The 15,962-nt window shown below is 39.7% G+C and overlaps 1 protein-coding gene across 1 annotated transcript in view; it reads left to right on the top strand.

Moving 5' to 3' along the window:
- LOC142095472 (uncharacterized) overlaps positions 1–15,962 on the top strand; it is a 148,175-nt gene that overhangs the window by 76,126 nt on the left and 56,087 nt on the right. The window contains 7 exon segments of the mRNA XM_075178416.1: positions 79–213; positions 506–887; positions 995–1,092; positions 5,370–5,478; positions 10,230–11,376; positions 13,280–13,341; positions 14,738–14,857. Coding sequence (XP_075034517.1) covers positions 79–213; positions 506–887; positions 995–1,092; positions 5,370–5,478; positions 10,230–11,376; positions 13,280–13,341; positions 14,738–14,857 — 2,053 coding nt within the window.

Genomic DNA, 15,962 nt, shown 5'->3' with positions numbered 1-15,962 from the left:
CTCTTTTATTGCTAGTAAATTATATTTACCACTATCACATAACACATCATACAAATTATGTTTTGGGTTTCTATATAGAGGCCATCTCCGGGTTCACCAATACAGCTAGGACCTGTACTCTGTCTGATCATCGGGATGGAAGTGGACAGAAGTCACATTACAGAGGGGATATTAAATCTCACCCTGGAGATCATCTATCTGCTGACTGGAGAGGTGAATGTCACTGTGACCTCTATCTTATCTCTATTAATAAAACAGGGAGGGACCTGACTGGAGAGATGAGGGATTCTGGGAAAGTCACAGCGATGTCTCTTTTATATTTATTTATCACCCCTATCTGTATTAATAATAGAGGGACCTGACTGGAGAGGAAAGGAGAGGGTTTCTAGGAGTGTAACAATGACACCATTCATATTATTTTAATTACCACTGGGAATTAAGGCACTGCTTTAGGAAACCCAGTCTATACACAGTGATATCTATTAACGTTTCTCTTAATACACAGGATTATACAATTGTGAATAAATCAGGTGAGTGTGTCACACACATCCAACGTGTGTCAGGAGGACTGAGCAGGACCCAGAGCCCCATCACGGTGCCTCCACCTCACTCACTGATACATGAGAGAAACAATGACCAGAGGATTCTAGAACTCACCAACAAGATCATTCAGCTGCTGACTGGAGAGGTGACTGCTGGGAATGGGACATTATACAGTAACACCAGGGGATGTGTCTGGGTGATGACTGTATCATTGTGTGTGCATCATTGTGTGAATCTCCTGTTGCTTCTCTATTTCTCCATTTAGGAGTGGGAGTATTTAGAAGGACACAAGAATCTGTACAATGACGTGATTATGGAGAATCACCAGCCCCTCACATCACTGGGTAAGACTAGAATTTAATTTATTGTAAAGGGGATCGCAATTTTGAGGACCACATCATCTACTAATCACAGATAAATAATGTATTCAGTCACTGTGTGTTTCCTACAGATGGATCCAATAACAGAAATACCCCAAAGAGATGCCCCTGTCCTCTTTATTCACAGGATTGTGAAGAGGAAAATCACAATTTCCCACAAGACTATCAGGTAGATGGAGTTGATGGCTTTGACAAATACCAAAATTTATCTTCACAATATATTATGTGTAGAGAAACAATTGGGGTCATTTTCAAATTGGAAAAATATGGAAGTTCAAGTTATCATTGTTGTGCAAATGTGGCTATTTAACCACCATGCACATATGTTGGTACACACATTCTGCAATTGGGAAATTAGTCCATGGAGACGTGTTGTGCAGGATTGTGGTCCAAGATGGTAATACTCAGCCAGCAAAAGTAAGAACATCTCTTCAATATCCTACCAACAATCCCTTTTGCTCTACCCTTAAAGTAATTTTAACTTTTCTCCTAAAATACAGCTTGTTCAAGGCACATTTTTGAGTCAGTAGAGCTTGTACACACGGACGATTTAAAGCACGTCCAAACCTTGTAATTAATCCTTGTTTTAACAAAGCGTTCAAAACTTGCTCGAATAGCTTTCATGAAGACGTCTCAAAGCTTCCCTCATCAGCTTCCCTCATCAGCTTCCCTCATCAGCTTCCCTCATCAGCTTCCCTCATCAGCTTCCTTTATCAGCTTCCTTTATCAGCTTCCCTCATCAGCTTCCCTCATCAGCTTCCCTCATCAGCTTCCTTTATCAGCTTCCCTCATCAGCTTCCCTCATCAGCTTCCCTCATCAGCTTCCCTCATCAGCTTCCCTCATCAGCTTCCCTCATCAGCTTCCCTCATCAGCTTCCTTTATCAGCTTCCCTCATCAGCTTCCCTCATCAGCTTCCTTTATCAGCTTCCCTCATCAGCTTCCCTCATCAGCTTCCCTCATCAGCTTCCCTCATCAGCTTCCCTCATCAGCTTCCCTCATCAGCTTCCCTCATCAGCTTCCCTCATCAGCTTCCCTCATCAGCTTCCTTTATCAGCTTCCCTCATCAGCTTCCCTCATCAGCTTCCCTCATCAGCTTCCCTCATCAGCTTCCCTCATCAGCTTCCCTCATCAGCTTCCCTCATCTTCATGGAATTACAGAACTCCCCAAAAAAGTTTAATAATTTTGCCCAGATGATTATTACCGCTGTAATTGTACGACTGAACCTTATTAAGACCATCGCTAGAACAAGTACAGTTAATTCTTTATTCAAATCAGTATATTTACATATTGTCTTGTCTTCACCAAATCTTAACATTTGATCAATTTAATCTCCTGTGGCCAGTAACCAAATACTGCTTCCTTATCAATAAATAAGATCACTTGAGCCTGGTAGTGCTAACAAAATGCACTTCTGTGAGTATACCGCGGTTATGTTTCGCTCTTTTGCACATTCAGTGAAGCTTGCCAGCCCAAAGGCAGAATTATGTGCTGCCTCAACGAACCCGATATCAATACGAATTCTAAATCACTTAGGTAAACAACTGGAATAATACAAGCATACTTTATATATACATGGGAGAACACACAGGATACAAATAATCCAAGTAACAAAAACCAGGGGAGTCACTGTAGAAAGAGCCTCTTACCTTAAAGGAGTTCTATTCACTGTTTCCCTTGAAGCTATCATCCGCCACTGAGACACACATTTGCTCCTCTACCAGCAGGGCAGGAACACAGTCCAATGTCATCCCACTTTTGGCAGGTGCACAAAAGGGACAAGGTCCGCAGGGAATTTGAAGATCTCAGTCAGAACTATATTTAAATCTAAAACCAGTATCCACCTCTGAAATAAATAATTCAAATAAGCCTTGAAATACTGCACCTATCCTAGTGGGTGTTTGAGCAGAGAAGCCAATCTAGAAGAGGGGGTGAATCCACCAATCAAAGGGTTCACCCCCTCTTCTACTAGGAGAGGGGTGATCGCTTTGAAGCCACCAGTCAGGACTAGATTTGATTAGGCCAAAGGGTAAAAGACTTAATGAGAATGCCCAGTTAATTTTCCCCTGTGCAGTGATAAGAGCCTCCCTCATGCAATTAGGGCAGCTTCAACACAGTGGTCACTACATAGCAATGTATAGCACCAGGGAATAGCTCTGGTCACAGGTAGAAATGAACATCTAAAATTAGGAATCAAACACAGTTTACAGGCATCTGTCATTTATCAAGTAACTGTATGCTTCATCATTTGGCATTTCCATCGGACATACACACACAACATGCATGGGACAGGATGCACAAGGATGGTGACTGCTGTTGCCTCTGCTAATAAATGAATGCAGTTGTCCAGATAATGCCATCCCCCACCTGACTGAGACCAGATGCTAATCAACACGTGTATCAATTTGTTACAAAAACAGACTGCTTTCAAAAATGGCAGTACCTTGATAGACTTACAATAATATACCAGGAATGCTATACCAATAATAGGAATACATTTATACCTGTGGAACCCACCTGCCAACATGTAAGAACAATGTAATTGTAACATAAAGCACACATTGGGTGTTAAGCAGTGGCTGGTGAGAGTTGATTCCAAGCAGGCTCAACCCTTATTTAACATATCTGCCTGGCTCCTTGCTCTCGCCGCAGCTTCATTATTTGATCACCAAGAAGTGGAGCAGAACTTTGGTAGTAAGGTCTGAAACATTCAGGTGTCTGTTAACAGCATTCCGTGGTGAAAAGACACCTGCAATGATCCCAGAGAAGCAATTGTTGCAGCTCATGAGTCCCGAAATGGTTATAAGAAAATTTCCAAACAATTTGAAGTTCATCACGCTACAGTGAGAAGATCATTTACAAATGGCGAACATTGAAGGCATGTACCAGTATTCCCCGGAGTGAGCGTTCCCCAAATTCACCCAAAGATTAGACTATGAAATGCTCAGAGAAATGGCAATAAACCCAACTGCCTGTTGCAGGTTAAAGTGTGCGAGTCTACCATCAAAAAAGATGAATACATGTGGCTCTCAGGAAAGGGTAGCCAGGACTTTACCTTAAAAAATAATTGCTGTACAGCTTACGTTACTAAAGTTGTATCTGAACGAAAATGAAGACTTCAGGACAGGCGAGTCCAAAGTCTAAAGCAACAGACAAACCCAGCATATCGCCAAAATAACCTCTTACCAACCGTCAAGTACCAGAGGTTCTTCTGCAGCCATAGGACCTGGACATCTCGCAATCATTGATTCCACCATTAACTTCTCTTTTTCTAGACGTAAAAGAGAGAGCATCTATATTTTTCTTTAGAGGTTTTGTTTATTATATTCCTTAGAATACAGTAGTTTCCATTGGAAACTAAAATAACTGCTTTTATTAAGATTGCTGTATCCCATCTGTCCCATAACATATTACATTCACAGTGAAACATGACCATCTAGTGACGTCCCTAGTCATCAGATATAAGCGACTGTATCAGTACTTGTCACATACGATATATATTTTACTATAGTACAGGTATGTTTCCATATATTCAGCTTACTCATTTTTTTTTGCCTTACTTTCCTAATGAATCAGACCCATAGTGTTTACTTCGATTGTAGTTTATCAAACAAGTACAAGCGTTAAGAACCAGTGCAGAAACTCCAAGGCAAAACACTTAGGGGTATATTTACTAAACTGCGGGTTTGAAAAAGTGGAGATGTTGTCTATGGCAACCAATTAGATTCTAGTTGTCATTTTGTAGAATGTACTAAATAAATGATAACTAGAATCTGATTGGTTGCTATAGGCAACATCTCCACTTTTTCAAAACAGCAGTTTAGTAAATCTATCCCTTAAAGTGTTTTAAGGCCTTTAGCGGGAGGGAAACTGTGGCTCCTTTATCCAGTCCACTGAAGAGAGTAAGAAGAGTATATTATTTGATTATTACATACATGGGTAGATGACAGCAGCAACCCTACATAGTAAAGGTTATTCTAATGTTTGTTTTCCTAGACACATAGTAGGCGTAATCATATTGGGCCTGATTCATCAAGGACCACAAAGTCAACGTAGATGTCTCTTTTTGTTTGCTTTAAATGTATCTTTTTTACTCATTACTGAAATTAAGGGTAACGTGTGGCCCTCTTGAAGGTTAGAGGGCCCCCATCCGGTCATGAAATGTATCAGGTTGCTCATCACCGCTCTAAGCCAAGTGTTTCCTGTACCGGTTGGCTCAGTCTATCTGAACTAGGAACCTGACATCACAAAAGGGAGAGAAATAGAATTTGAGCTATGCACCTACATAGCATCAGCTTTATGAATGATCTTAAGTAAATATTATAAATGGATATCCCAGTTGTAAAGCGATATGGAATATGCTGGCATTATATTAATAAATGATGATGATTTTCTTCTGTTTAATCTCAGTTCAATTGGACAATATAATATTACATAATTGTTTTAGGGTGAATACCTGATTAATATTAAAGTTGAGGATACAGTGGAAGAAGAGACGTATGTGAGGGGTGATCAGCAGTGTAAGGAGGAGGAAATCCCTACAGATATCAGCACAGGTGAGTAATAAGCACTAAATACAGAAAGAGTCACATATTCTCCTTGTTCAGTCACTACAACAATCTCTTATTCTACACCCTCCTCTGTCAGTACAAAGTAATTAGTAAAAAGTATCTGCCCAGCGGGGGAGTCAGGAGCCATCAGTCCCTATTAGACTCCTGCTCTCTCCCTCATATCATATCATTGTGTGCTACCAGCCAAGAGACCATAGCTATCCATTTGCTCTTATATTAAATGGACTGACGCGTCTGCCCCCCCCCACACACACACACACACACATACAACATGTTGACATGCAGCACTATGTTAGGTGTTGTCTGACCAGCCACTGCAATTCTTGCAAGACCTGTTACCTTCAGAAGTTTGAGTTTGATGTATGCACTTGTTTGATGTATCTACTATGATCCCTGAAGCTTCCTCAGTGACTCTTCTCTCTAATTATTCCATTACTTCCCCTGCGCAGCTACCAGACTCTATTGTAGATTCCTCACTCACAGACTTAGATTTCAAAGCTCCTCATGACACTACCACAGACATGCAGACGTGGACACATTTGATGGTGCCCTTACAGCTCATTAAAATAATTGATGAAATTAGAAGCCGTTGTCCCACGTATACCTGCTTGTCTTTGGTATGTCATAGAATAAAGCAAGGAAACAATGAAAATAGATAAATTATTGCTTACTCTCCAAATATATTGTAAAAGGGGCTGGACAGATTTGTTGGTACCCCTTAGAAAACAGTATAAATAATTGGATTATAGTGATATTTCAAAATAATTGCTTTCTTGAATTAGCATCACACATGTCTTCAGCCTTCTAATCAATCATTCAGCCTATTTATATGGATAAAAGTAGTCACTCTGCCGTTTTGTGTCATTGTGTGCTCCACACTGGACATGGACCAGAGAAAGCCAAGGAGAGAGTTGTCTGAGGAGATCAGAAAGAAAATTATAGACAGGTATGTTAAAGGTAAAGGCTATAAGACCATCTCCATGCAGCTTGATGTTCCTGTGACTACAGTGGCAAATAATATTAAGAAGTTTAAAGTCCATGGGACTGTAGATAACTTCCCTGGATGCGGCCGCAAGAGGAAAATCAACAACTCAGATTAAACAGAAGGATAGTGAGAATGGTAGAAAAATAGCCAAGGAAAACTTCCAAAAAGATACAAGCTGAACTCCATTGTCAGGGTACATCAGTGTCTGATCGCACTAGCCGGCTCTTTTTTTATTTTTTTACTTTATTTGTTACAAGAGGAAACAGAATAGAAAAGAGCAAACAACAAGTAAAAACCAACTGTTTTAAGACAACAAGATGGATCTCTTACCCATGGCGCACGACGACCAACCTGGAGGATCCGGAGACAGCCCAGAGTTATGTACCATTAGAGGACGAGGGAGCCAAAGGGGGTAAATAGCTACGGCTTTGCTGGAGATACCCCGGGGCCCAAACCTTGTCAAAGTTGTAAGATTTATCGTGAAGGTAGCATGTAATACTCTCCATACTTGCGATATGCCAGATGTAGTTCCGTAAGGCCTGCATAGAGGGAGGGTTAGGATCTTTAGCCGACTCTCTTTGAGCGACAGTGGGCTCCATGGAAAAAGGACTCTGCATTTGAAGGAACAACATAAAATAGCCAAACTGGAATTTGCTAAAATGCATATTGACAAGCCGCGATGCTTCTGGGAGGATGTCCTTTGGACAATTGAGTCACATCAGCTCTATGTCTACAGATAAAAAAAAAATGAAGCTTTCAACGAAACAAGAGCACCTTACGTACTGTGAAACATGGAGGAGGCTCTGTTATGTTTTGGGGCTGCTTTGCTGCGTCTGGCACGGGGGTGCCTTGAATCTGTGCGGGGCACAATGAAATCTCAAGGTTATGAAAGCATTCTAGAGCACAACATACAGCCAAGGTCCTCCTATAGGATAATGACCCAAAACACACAGCTTAAAGCACCCAAGAATGGATAAGAACACAACATAGGACTATTCTGGAGTGACCTTCTGTGAGCCCTGATCTGAATCCTATCGAACATTTATGGACAGAGCTGAAACATGCAGCCTGGAGAAGGCACCCATCAAACCTGAGACAGCTGGAGAAGTTTGCTCAGGAAAAGTGGGCCAAACCATTTTCATTTGTTTTATTATTGAAAATATTCTGTTGATTTAAAATGATTTGTCCAGGTCTGTATTTTTTTACTTCTTACACCGTTTATGGGGATTTCATATAGCTCTTAAGTAGATTATAGTACAAACTTTTGCTTCAACATCCACTCCATGCAAGCACCAGGCCTACACCTCCTACAAAATCAGGACAGATGCATGTAATCCTGTCATTTTGCTTGCTCCACCACTTTTATTTGGACATATATTTGCTATATTTCTTTTGCTGACCCTTTTGGATTCTGATGCTTATGTAGAGGAGAAGTTGTCATGAGGAAAACTTATTAACAAATCTTCTCTTGACTCTTCAGATGATGTATAAGTGCTTTCTTCCAGCCCTTACATTGTCAAAGCTTTACAAAAGGAGATGCTAGTGGGTACCTTAGAGCTTATCAATTCCCTCTACCGGTCTTCAAAAAATAGAGATTTATTCACCAAGTGAAGATATCAAAATCTTTTTCTGAAACTATTGGCTAGGGATGGATACAGCTTGCCTGTATCTGTATTTTGCAATATATCAACATTAATACTTCTGTCTCCTCATAGAATCTCAAGTCTTTACAAAGCCCCTCGAGACTGAGGTGGCTCACTTCCAGTAGGTTTTCTCTCGTGCACTGTCATAAGACCACACGGGTCTATTAGTAGTTTGGCTGATAAGAGGAAGTTTCTACTCTATTGATCTGTCTTGGGCTGTTTGACTTCTCTCGCAGACTAGTTAGTCTTGTATTCCCAAGCCTATTTGGTAATCACAGATATGGTTGTCCTCCGTATACAGTTATAGACTTGTCAGGGTCTTGTTCACAGGAGGATTTTCTTTACACCAGTTTTAATCCTTTTTAGATATTCACCTTGTACTTTTTATTTGTATTTCATGCTTTGCTTTCATGTGCTGAAGCAGTTGTAGAATACAGTAGCAGAAATCTACTTCAATGATCACAGTAGAACCAACTCAGAAATTGACCAAAATCCTAAAGTGGAAAGAGATTTATGTTCCCCAAATCTCTAGGGGGTCTTCTCCCATTAAAGTCTTTAATGATCTGGTTATTTCCGGAGGTCAGATCCCATGGAATCTAGGAACAGTCACAAGATTACAGTATATTGTTTTCAAGGTCCATAGGCGTAATCTATCGATATATTGAATCTTCTGTTACCTTCCAACTGGTGTATCTCTTCTCTCTGACTATATATTTTTTTTTCTGTCGGTCATTTGTAAATTTGTACGGGTCATCTTCTTTGCACAACAATGGCTTTTACACACAGTTTTCAGATGTCATATTTCATTTACATTAATTCTTAGTGGAGGCTGTGTAACCGGCCAAACTCCTGACCAGGGGTCCAGCGTGTCAACTAGACCCAGGTTCCTTTATAATGAAGATCCTGTACTTAAATTCCAGATCTAGAAAGCTAAGGAACTTTTGGGACTCAAACATTTTAATCTTGAAGTTTAAAAAGGCTGTCACATGATATCACATCAACCTTCTTGGTAAGCTTATGATGTCCCTCATTTCTTGGATTGTCTACACCAAGGCCGTATACTGTACTCTTACATAGGCATTCAGGCACTCTCTGCTATATGCGTCGTCTTATATCTGTTTAACTCGTTCTGTTTCTGAGCTTTGTGTCTAGCATTAAAACAGGTGGGAAAAGAGGCCATAACAATGTGAGATTACAATCTAATGTTGTCCACATATTCTGTTTACTACATAATGGGGCTGGCTTGTTGTTTCAATCAGTTATTGTAATTAGAAAAGCCAAGGTTTGCTGCTTCTAAATGATGGTGGCTCACACAAGCTCCAGCCTACTTCTAAGTGTACTATTGCATCTTGGTTCACTCTTAGATCAGTCTCGATTATGTTCATTCACAGAATCAGATTTCCTTCTCTATAAATAAATGCAAAACATTATCTGTCTTGTTACACATTAAAAATGAAATAGGAGACTATGCAGTAGCAACATGGTAAGTTTGATATGTTACCGTATTTCCCCATGTATAAGACGCTCCCATGTATTAGACGCACCTGTATAAATTGTGAAAAAATTGAGGATAATGTTTTCTGTAGAGTAATTGTGCAGCGGGTACTACAGAGAGGAGAGACGGAGTTCTAACCCTATTGCTAATTCTGCCTTACCCTGTCAGATGCTTCCTCTGTCTGGTAAAGTCTTCTTTCTTCTGTCCCTTCTGATCCCGATGCTGGAAAGTCGCTTACCGTCTTCTTCCCGATGATCGAATGTCCAATCAGGACATTGACAAAGTCCTGATTGGACAAAACGCTCCAACTGCGGTTCATGCACCACATTTGGTCATCGGGAAGTGAACGGTAAGTGACTTTCCAACATCGGGATCAGAACGGACAGAAGAAAGAAGACTTTACCAGACAGAGGAAGCATCTGACAGTGTAAGCGCTACTACCACTATATAAGACGCACCCAGTTTTTAGACCCAAAATTTTGGGGAAAAAGGTGCGTCTTATACATGGGGAAATACAGTACTTCATAACTGTTTTAGAGAACTATTTGGTTAAAGCAATAGAATGAAAGTGCCTTTATGGTTTAAACTATCACTTTTTGTTTATTCCCTATAGATGGACATAACAGAAGGAATACTTCCGAGGGAGATCTTATTATATCTTCAGACTGTAAATCGGAAGATAATGACATCACACGAGATTCTCAAGAAAAAAATCCTGTAGCTCTGTATATAAATAGAGTGCTTCCAAATTCAGCTATATCATATGATATCTTTAAAAACAAGGAATGTTCTCCTCATAAATCAGATATAGTTACACACAGTGCAGTCCATAAAATTTTTCCATGCACTGAATATGATAAATGTGTTTTCCAGAATGCAAATTTGATTACACAGCAGAAGATCCACAAAAGTGAGAAGCCATTCTCATGTTCTCAATGTGGGAAATGTTTTACAAAGAAATCACATCTTGTTGAACATCACAAAATCCACACTGGTGAAAAACCATTTCCATGTTCTGCGTGTGGCAAATGTTTTATGCATAAATCAGATCTTGTGAGACATCAGAGGATTCACACAGGTGAGAAGCCTTTTCCATGCTCTCAGTGTGGGAAATGTTTTACATATAAATCAGTTCTTATTCAACATCAGAGGATTCACAATGGTGAAAAGCCATTTTCATGTTCTGATTGTGGAAAATGTTTTACACAAAAATCTATTCTTTTTAAACATCATAAAATTCACACAGGTGAAAAGCCATATTCATGTTCTGAATGTGGGAAATGTTTTACACAAAAATCAGTTCTTGTTGAACACCAGAGATTTCACACCAATGAGAAGCCATTTATGTGTTCTGATTGTGGGAAATGTTTTACACAGAAATCACATCTTGCTCAACATCAGAAAATTCACACAGGAGAGAAGCCTTTTCCGTGTTTGGAGTGTGAGAAATGTTTTAGATTTAAATCTGATCTTGTTAGACATCAGAGGATTCACACAGGTGAGAAGCCGTTTACATGTTCTCAGTGTGGGAAATGCTTTACTTATAAATCTGTTCTTATTCAACATCAGAGAATTCACAAAGGTGAAAAGCCATTTTCATGTTCTGAGTGTGGGAAATGTTTTACACAAAAATCAATTCTTGTTACACACCAAAGAGTCCATACAGGTGAGAAGCCATTTCCATGCTCTGAATGTGGTAAGTGTTTTACACAAAGATCAGTCCTTGCTAGACATCAGGGAATTCACACACATTTGCACAGGTAAAAATCTGTTAGCATGTTCATGAGTGGAAAGTGTGTTTGGAAAGTGTGTTTTCCAAAGAACAAATCATTCCATTAAACAAAGTATTTCTAATGACACAGGTTCTGCATTTAACTCTTGTTCTTTTTTGTGACATAAAATTTTAAGTTTGCACATTTGTTGTAACTCTTGTCTTGTTTATTTTTTGTTGTTTATTTACTCATGTTAGATCTTTATTATAAAATATTGGAAGGAGTTGGTTCATGCAGCTTTTATTTAAAAAAAGTTAATCACAGCAAGTTTATATATAATATATACCAGGGAAACTCAACGGTAACCACCTTAAATTAAACTGAAATGTAATGACTAAATTACTTAGCAGAATTCAATAACTTTTTATACATTACTTTACATGTAGAAAAGTTAACGGAGTATAATGAATAAATAATTATATTATAAAAAGGCTATATTAAAGGAACTAAAGAATTTCTTTATACCCTACATTATATAAGTTCTTCCATCAAACTTACATTGCGGGGCATGGTCAATTTTAATTTTGATAAATGCTTCTGTTTTCACTTGGGATAATGCAACGTAAAGCTGTACACGTGTAAATACCGGTTCTGGTAACCAAAGGCCAACCTTTTGAAGGGGTTGTCCTTGACTCTAGCTTATTGTCATGATGAATGCAATAATTATGGGGAGTTGCTGTTTTTTAAGCAAAAAAAGGAAAAAAGTGTTGCTTGGTTGTAGAACAATGCATGGTAATAAGATACGTTGTCCATCAGCCTCCCCAGTTAAAAACATTAGATGTAATGGGATGCATATGCATCACCTGAAGCCTTGTTCCGTTAACCAAACCTTTGCTAGTGTCCATATTTCGAGTCAACATAACAATAGCACCTACTTTTAAAGTAAGATCATGTGGTGTCATCCCGATTAAAGTAATTGAATTAAAGATTTGATATATGTGGCTGAAAATAACTGCCACAGTCTCCAGACCACCAAGCAAGTCACATGTTCCCGGTCATCTAGCGGGTGCGCAGGGAGAGTTCACTAACTGTCACAGTTTCCAGAGCAACCAGCAGGTGCACAAGTGTATTGTCACATTTTCCAGAGGACAATGGTAATGCAGTATTGTAAATGGCAGGTGGATGTTTTGCAAAATAACTCCAAAAAGATGCAGCCGATTACAATGCCAATATTACCTTTCTATTATTGGGTAAAACCCCTTTATGCCGCCAGAACAGCCTAATATTTTTGTGGCATGGCTTCAACAAGGTGCAGGAAACATTCCATAGATATTCTGGTCCATTTTGACATGATAGTATTTGTTGGCTGCACATTCATGTTTCCAATCTCCTGTTCTACCACATCCCAAATGTATCCCAATTCTATTTGATTAAGAACTGGTGACGGTAGAGGAAGTTGGAGAACAGAGAACACTGAACTCATTTTCATGTTTGTGAGATGACGTGTGCTTTGTGACATGGCGTGTTATCCTGCTGGAAGTAGCCATTAAAAGATGCATAGAATAAGAGATGTTAACTATTTGCGCTGCATTGCTATGTGAGAGAAAAGATCTTGCCAATATGGTAAGTGGGGGGAGAGTTCCCAAAATCCTCCCAATAAAATGCAAACTTTCCAAAAAGAACCAAAGGCGTAAAGTAACAGGAAAGGAGAGATGTCACAGGAAGATGGGTAGACTGTGGCCACAAAGGGATGCACGTGGTTAGCAACAAAACTCAGGTAGGCTGTGGCATTTAAATGATGCTCATTTGGTACTAACAGGCCTAATGTGTGCCAAGAAAACTTTCCTAACAGCATTACACCAGCAGCAGCAGTCTGCACCATTAACACAAGGCACTGTGAATGGATACACGTTATCTACACCAATTTCTGATCCTACTGTTTGCATGTCAGAGTAGAAATCGAGATTAATCAGGCCAGGCAGCGTGTATCCAATCTTCAGCTGTCCAGCTTTGGTGAGCATGTGCCCATTGTAGACTCAGTTTCCTGTTCTTAACTGACAGGAGTAGGACCTGGTGTAGCATTCTGCTGTAGCTCATCCACAGATGCTTTGCTGCATACCACTGTTTTAACGTATGGTTATTTGCGTTACTGTCGCCTTGCTGTCAGCTTCAATCAGTCTGGCCATTCTCCTCTCTCATTTACAGGGTGTTTTTCCCTCCAGAACTGCCACTCACTGGATGATTTCTGTGTGTCACACCATTCTCTGTAAATTCTAGAGACTGTTGTGAGTGAAAACACCTGGGGATCAACATGTTTTTGTGGTACTTAAACCACCCCGTCTGGCACCACAATCATTCCACGGTCAAAGTCACTTAGACCACATTTCCTCCCCCATTCTGGTGTTTGCTCTGAACCACAACTGAACTTCTTGTTCTTTCAGGACATTGTTGACATTAAAAAATATATTGGTATTCACATATGTATTTCTTTGGTTTACACAAAAAGCAAAACTCACCAGCAAACTAGTAATACATATACTATATGCATAGAAGTGGGCTGCTGCCTTTGTTTTGGTTGAAGCTGGTTTATTGCAGTTGGGTATTTCAAAAATCAATAAAAAATTATAAGAATCTTTGAAACATTTGAAGTCTAGATGCCTCTATGTCTCCATGAAGCAGTTAATGAGCAAATCCAAGTTTGTTTTGTAGAACAGCCCCTTACAAAAAAAACATCACTACTGGGCATTACCACTAGATATGTTTAATTTCTCCCAAAGTCCCTAAAACACGGTGGAATGGAATTTCTGAACCTTAGAAGGATTCAAGTACCATCTGGTGAGAACCTCTTCCTTGATTGGGTTTGGGGTGGGGTTAGAGAAGGCACATCAATGTCTTTTTTTCCCCTCCCATGCTTTTAGAAAGGGAGTCTAATTTGGTTCTGCCATTAGTTTGTAATTGGCTTGCAGTACCTCTTTTCCACCAGACGTGCTGCTGTTATACCTTTGTACATTTCACCTCACCTGCAGAAGTTAACCTCCTTCCCTGATCAGTGTCTGCACCTGTTCCACTGCTTTATATACCTAGCTCAGTCATTGCTCCTGTAGTTCATCATTTGTTCCTGGCTGCTGCTGTTTGTCTCCTTTCCTTGTGAATAACCTGCTCCAGTTTGTTCCTTCGGTTTGACCTCTGCTTGTGACCTGACCATCCCTGATTGCTCCCTGGATTGATCCTTTGCCTGTGACCACGACTATGCATATCGTTGCCTGGACTGATCCTTTGACTGGTATTTGACTCTGCCTTTTGTCTGCGATTCCACTTCCCAGCCTGAGGTTCGTGGTATCCACTGTTTGCTCCATTGGACTTACCTGTGTTCTGCCTGTTGTCCGTGATACCATTTCCCCATCCTCAGGTTCGTGGTGTCTGCTGTCTGCTCTTTTGGACTTAACTGGGCTTATTGGTTTGCAGCTAGATTTGGCCTCTGCTTGTACTGTGTTGCTCTCCAGCGCCATCTCTATACAGGCCACTACTGGTATTGCACCCAACCTTGGATCTGTTTTGCTATAGACTGAATTAATAATAATTTCCGGTATCCGTGGCTCAGACCTGGTTGTCCTGCTACCTTGTAGTGCTGTTAACCCTTTATATCCTTTATTTTATTAAAACACTTCAGTTTTCCTTGGAGTTCATACTAGAAATCATAATATAATCTTCATCACTAACTTTAAGTAACTGATAGTATAATATAGACATCCATGCTTCACCCCTCAGGTTAGAATTGCAGCAGGACTCATGTCTTGTGTTTGGGATGGAGGGAGTCCCTAATGAATGGGTTGTAAATTATGATAAGATGTTTACGTTGTTAATATCTAAGAGCAATTCTTCAGCTGCAAGAGCTTCCTATTGAATTTGCAGCAACAGACTTAAAAAATATTCCACGGATTAGAGACAATGAATTACCCCTGACTCTTACACCAATAGAAGTTTCCACTTCAAAGGCCGGAGCAAAATCCTCATACTTAAAGAATGGTGTAACAAAGAGTGTTGTAATATAAGATGATATATATATTTGCATCTTATCCACAATTTAGTTTGTGGCATAATCTTGTACGACTTGGTGACCACTGGATGACCAGCAAAAACTCTAGAGAGCCTGGTATTCAAATCGAACCCAGAGAAGCATTGCTGGAATTAAGTTCTATAATACAAGTTGAGCGAATTGAAACTCTAGATGGTAAAGCCACAAATTCGACAATCCTAATCCCCCAAAAGTAGTGAATCGAATTCCTGTAAACTCTATTCTCTTTGCCTATTCATATGAATTTATCTAAACATTTTACTTTACTATAGATCAACACTGGGATAGCTATAAAGAGTGACATTTATGGAGTATTGCCATTGATAGGGTGATTTGCACCTGAAGAAAGAGTTTCAAGACTCTTTATTATGTAATTTGTATTTATGTTTACACAAATAGGTTCAAAGGGTTAACATTGAGCAATAATAAGAGTTTATAATCAATATCATTATCTGCTGCCAGTCACAACAATGTCTACCATCTACTTCCGCCTCTTCACCTCTGACCCGGAAAATACTATAAACCACTGTGCGTTCCACCTGACTTCTCACGCTCTCAT

The sequence above is a fragment of the Mixophyes fleayi genome, chromosome 6 (genome assembly GCF_038048845.1).
Source record: "Mixophyes fleayi isolate aMixFle1 chromosome 6, aMixFle1.hap1, whole genome shotgun sequence".
Taxonomy (NCBI): domain Eukaryota; kingdom Metazoa; phylum Chordata; class Amphibia; order Anura; family Limnodynastidae; genus Mixophyes; species Mixophyes fleayi.
This window is presented reverse-complemented; position numbering and strand designations above follow the sequence as displayed.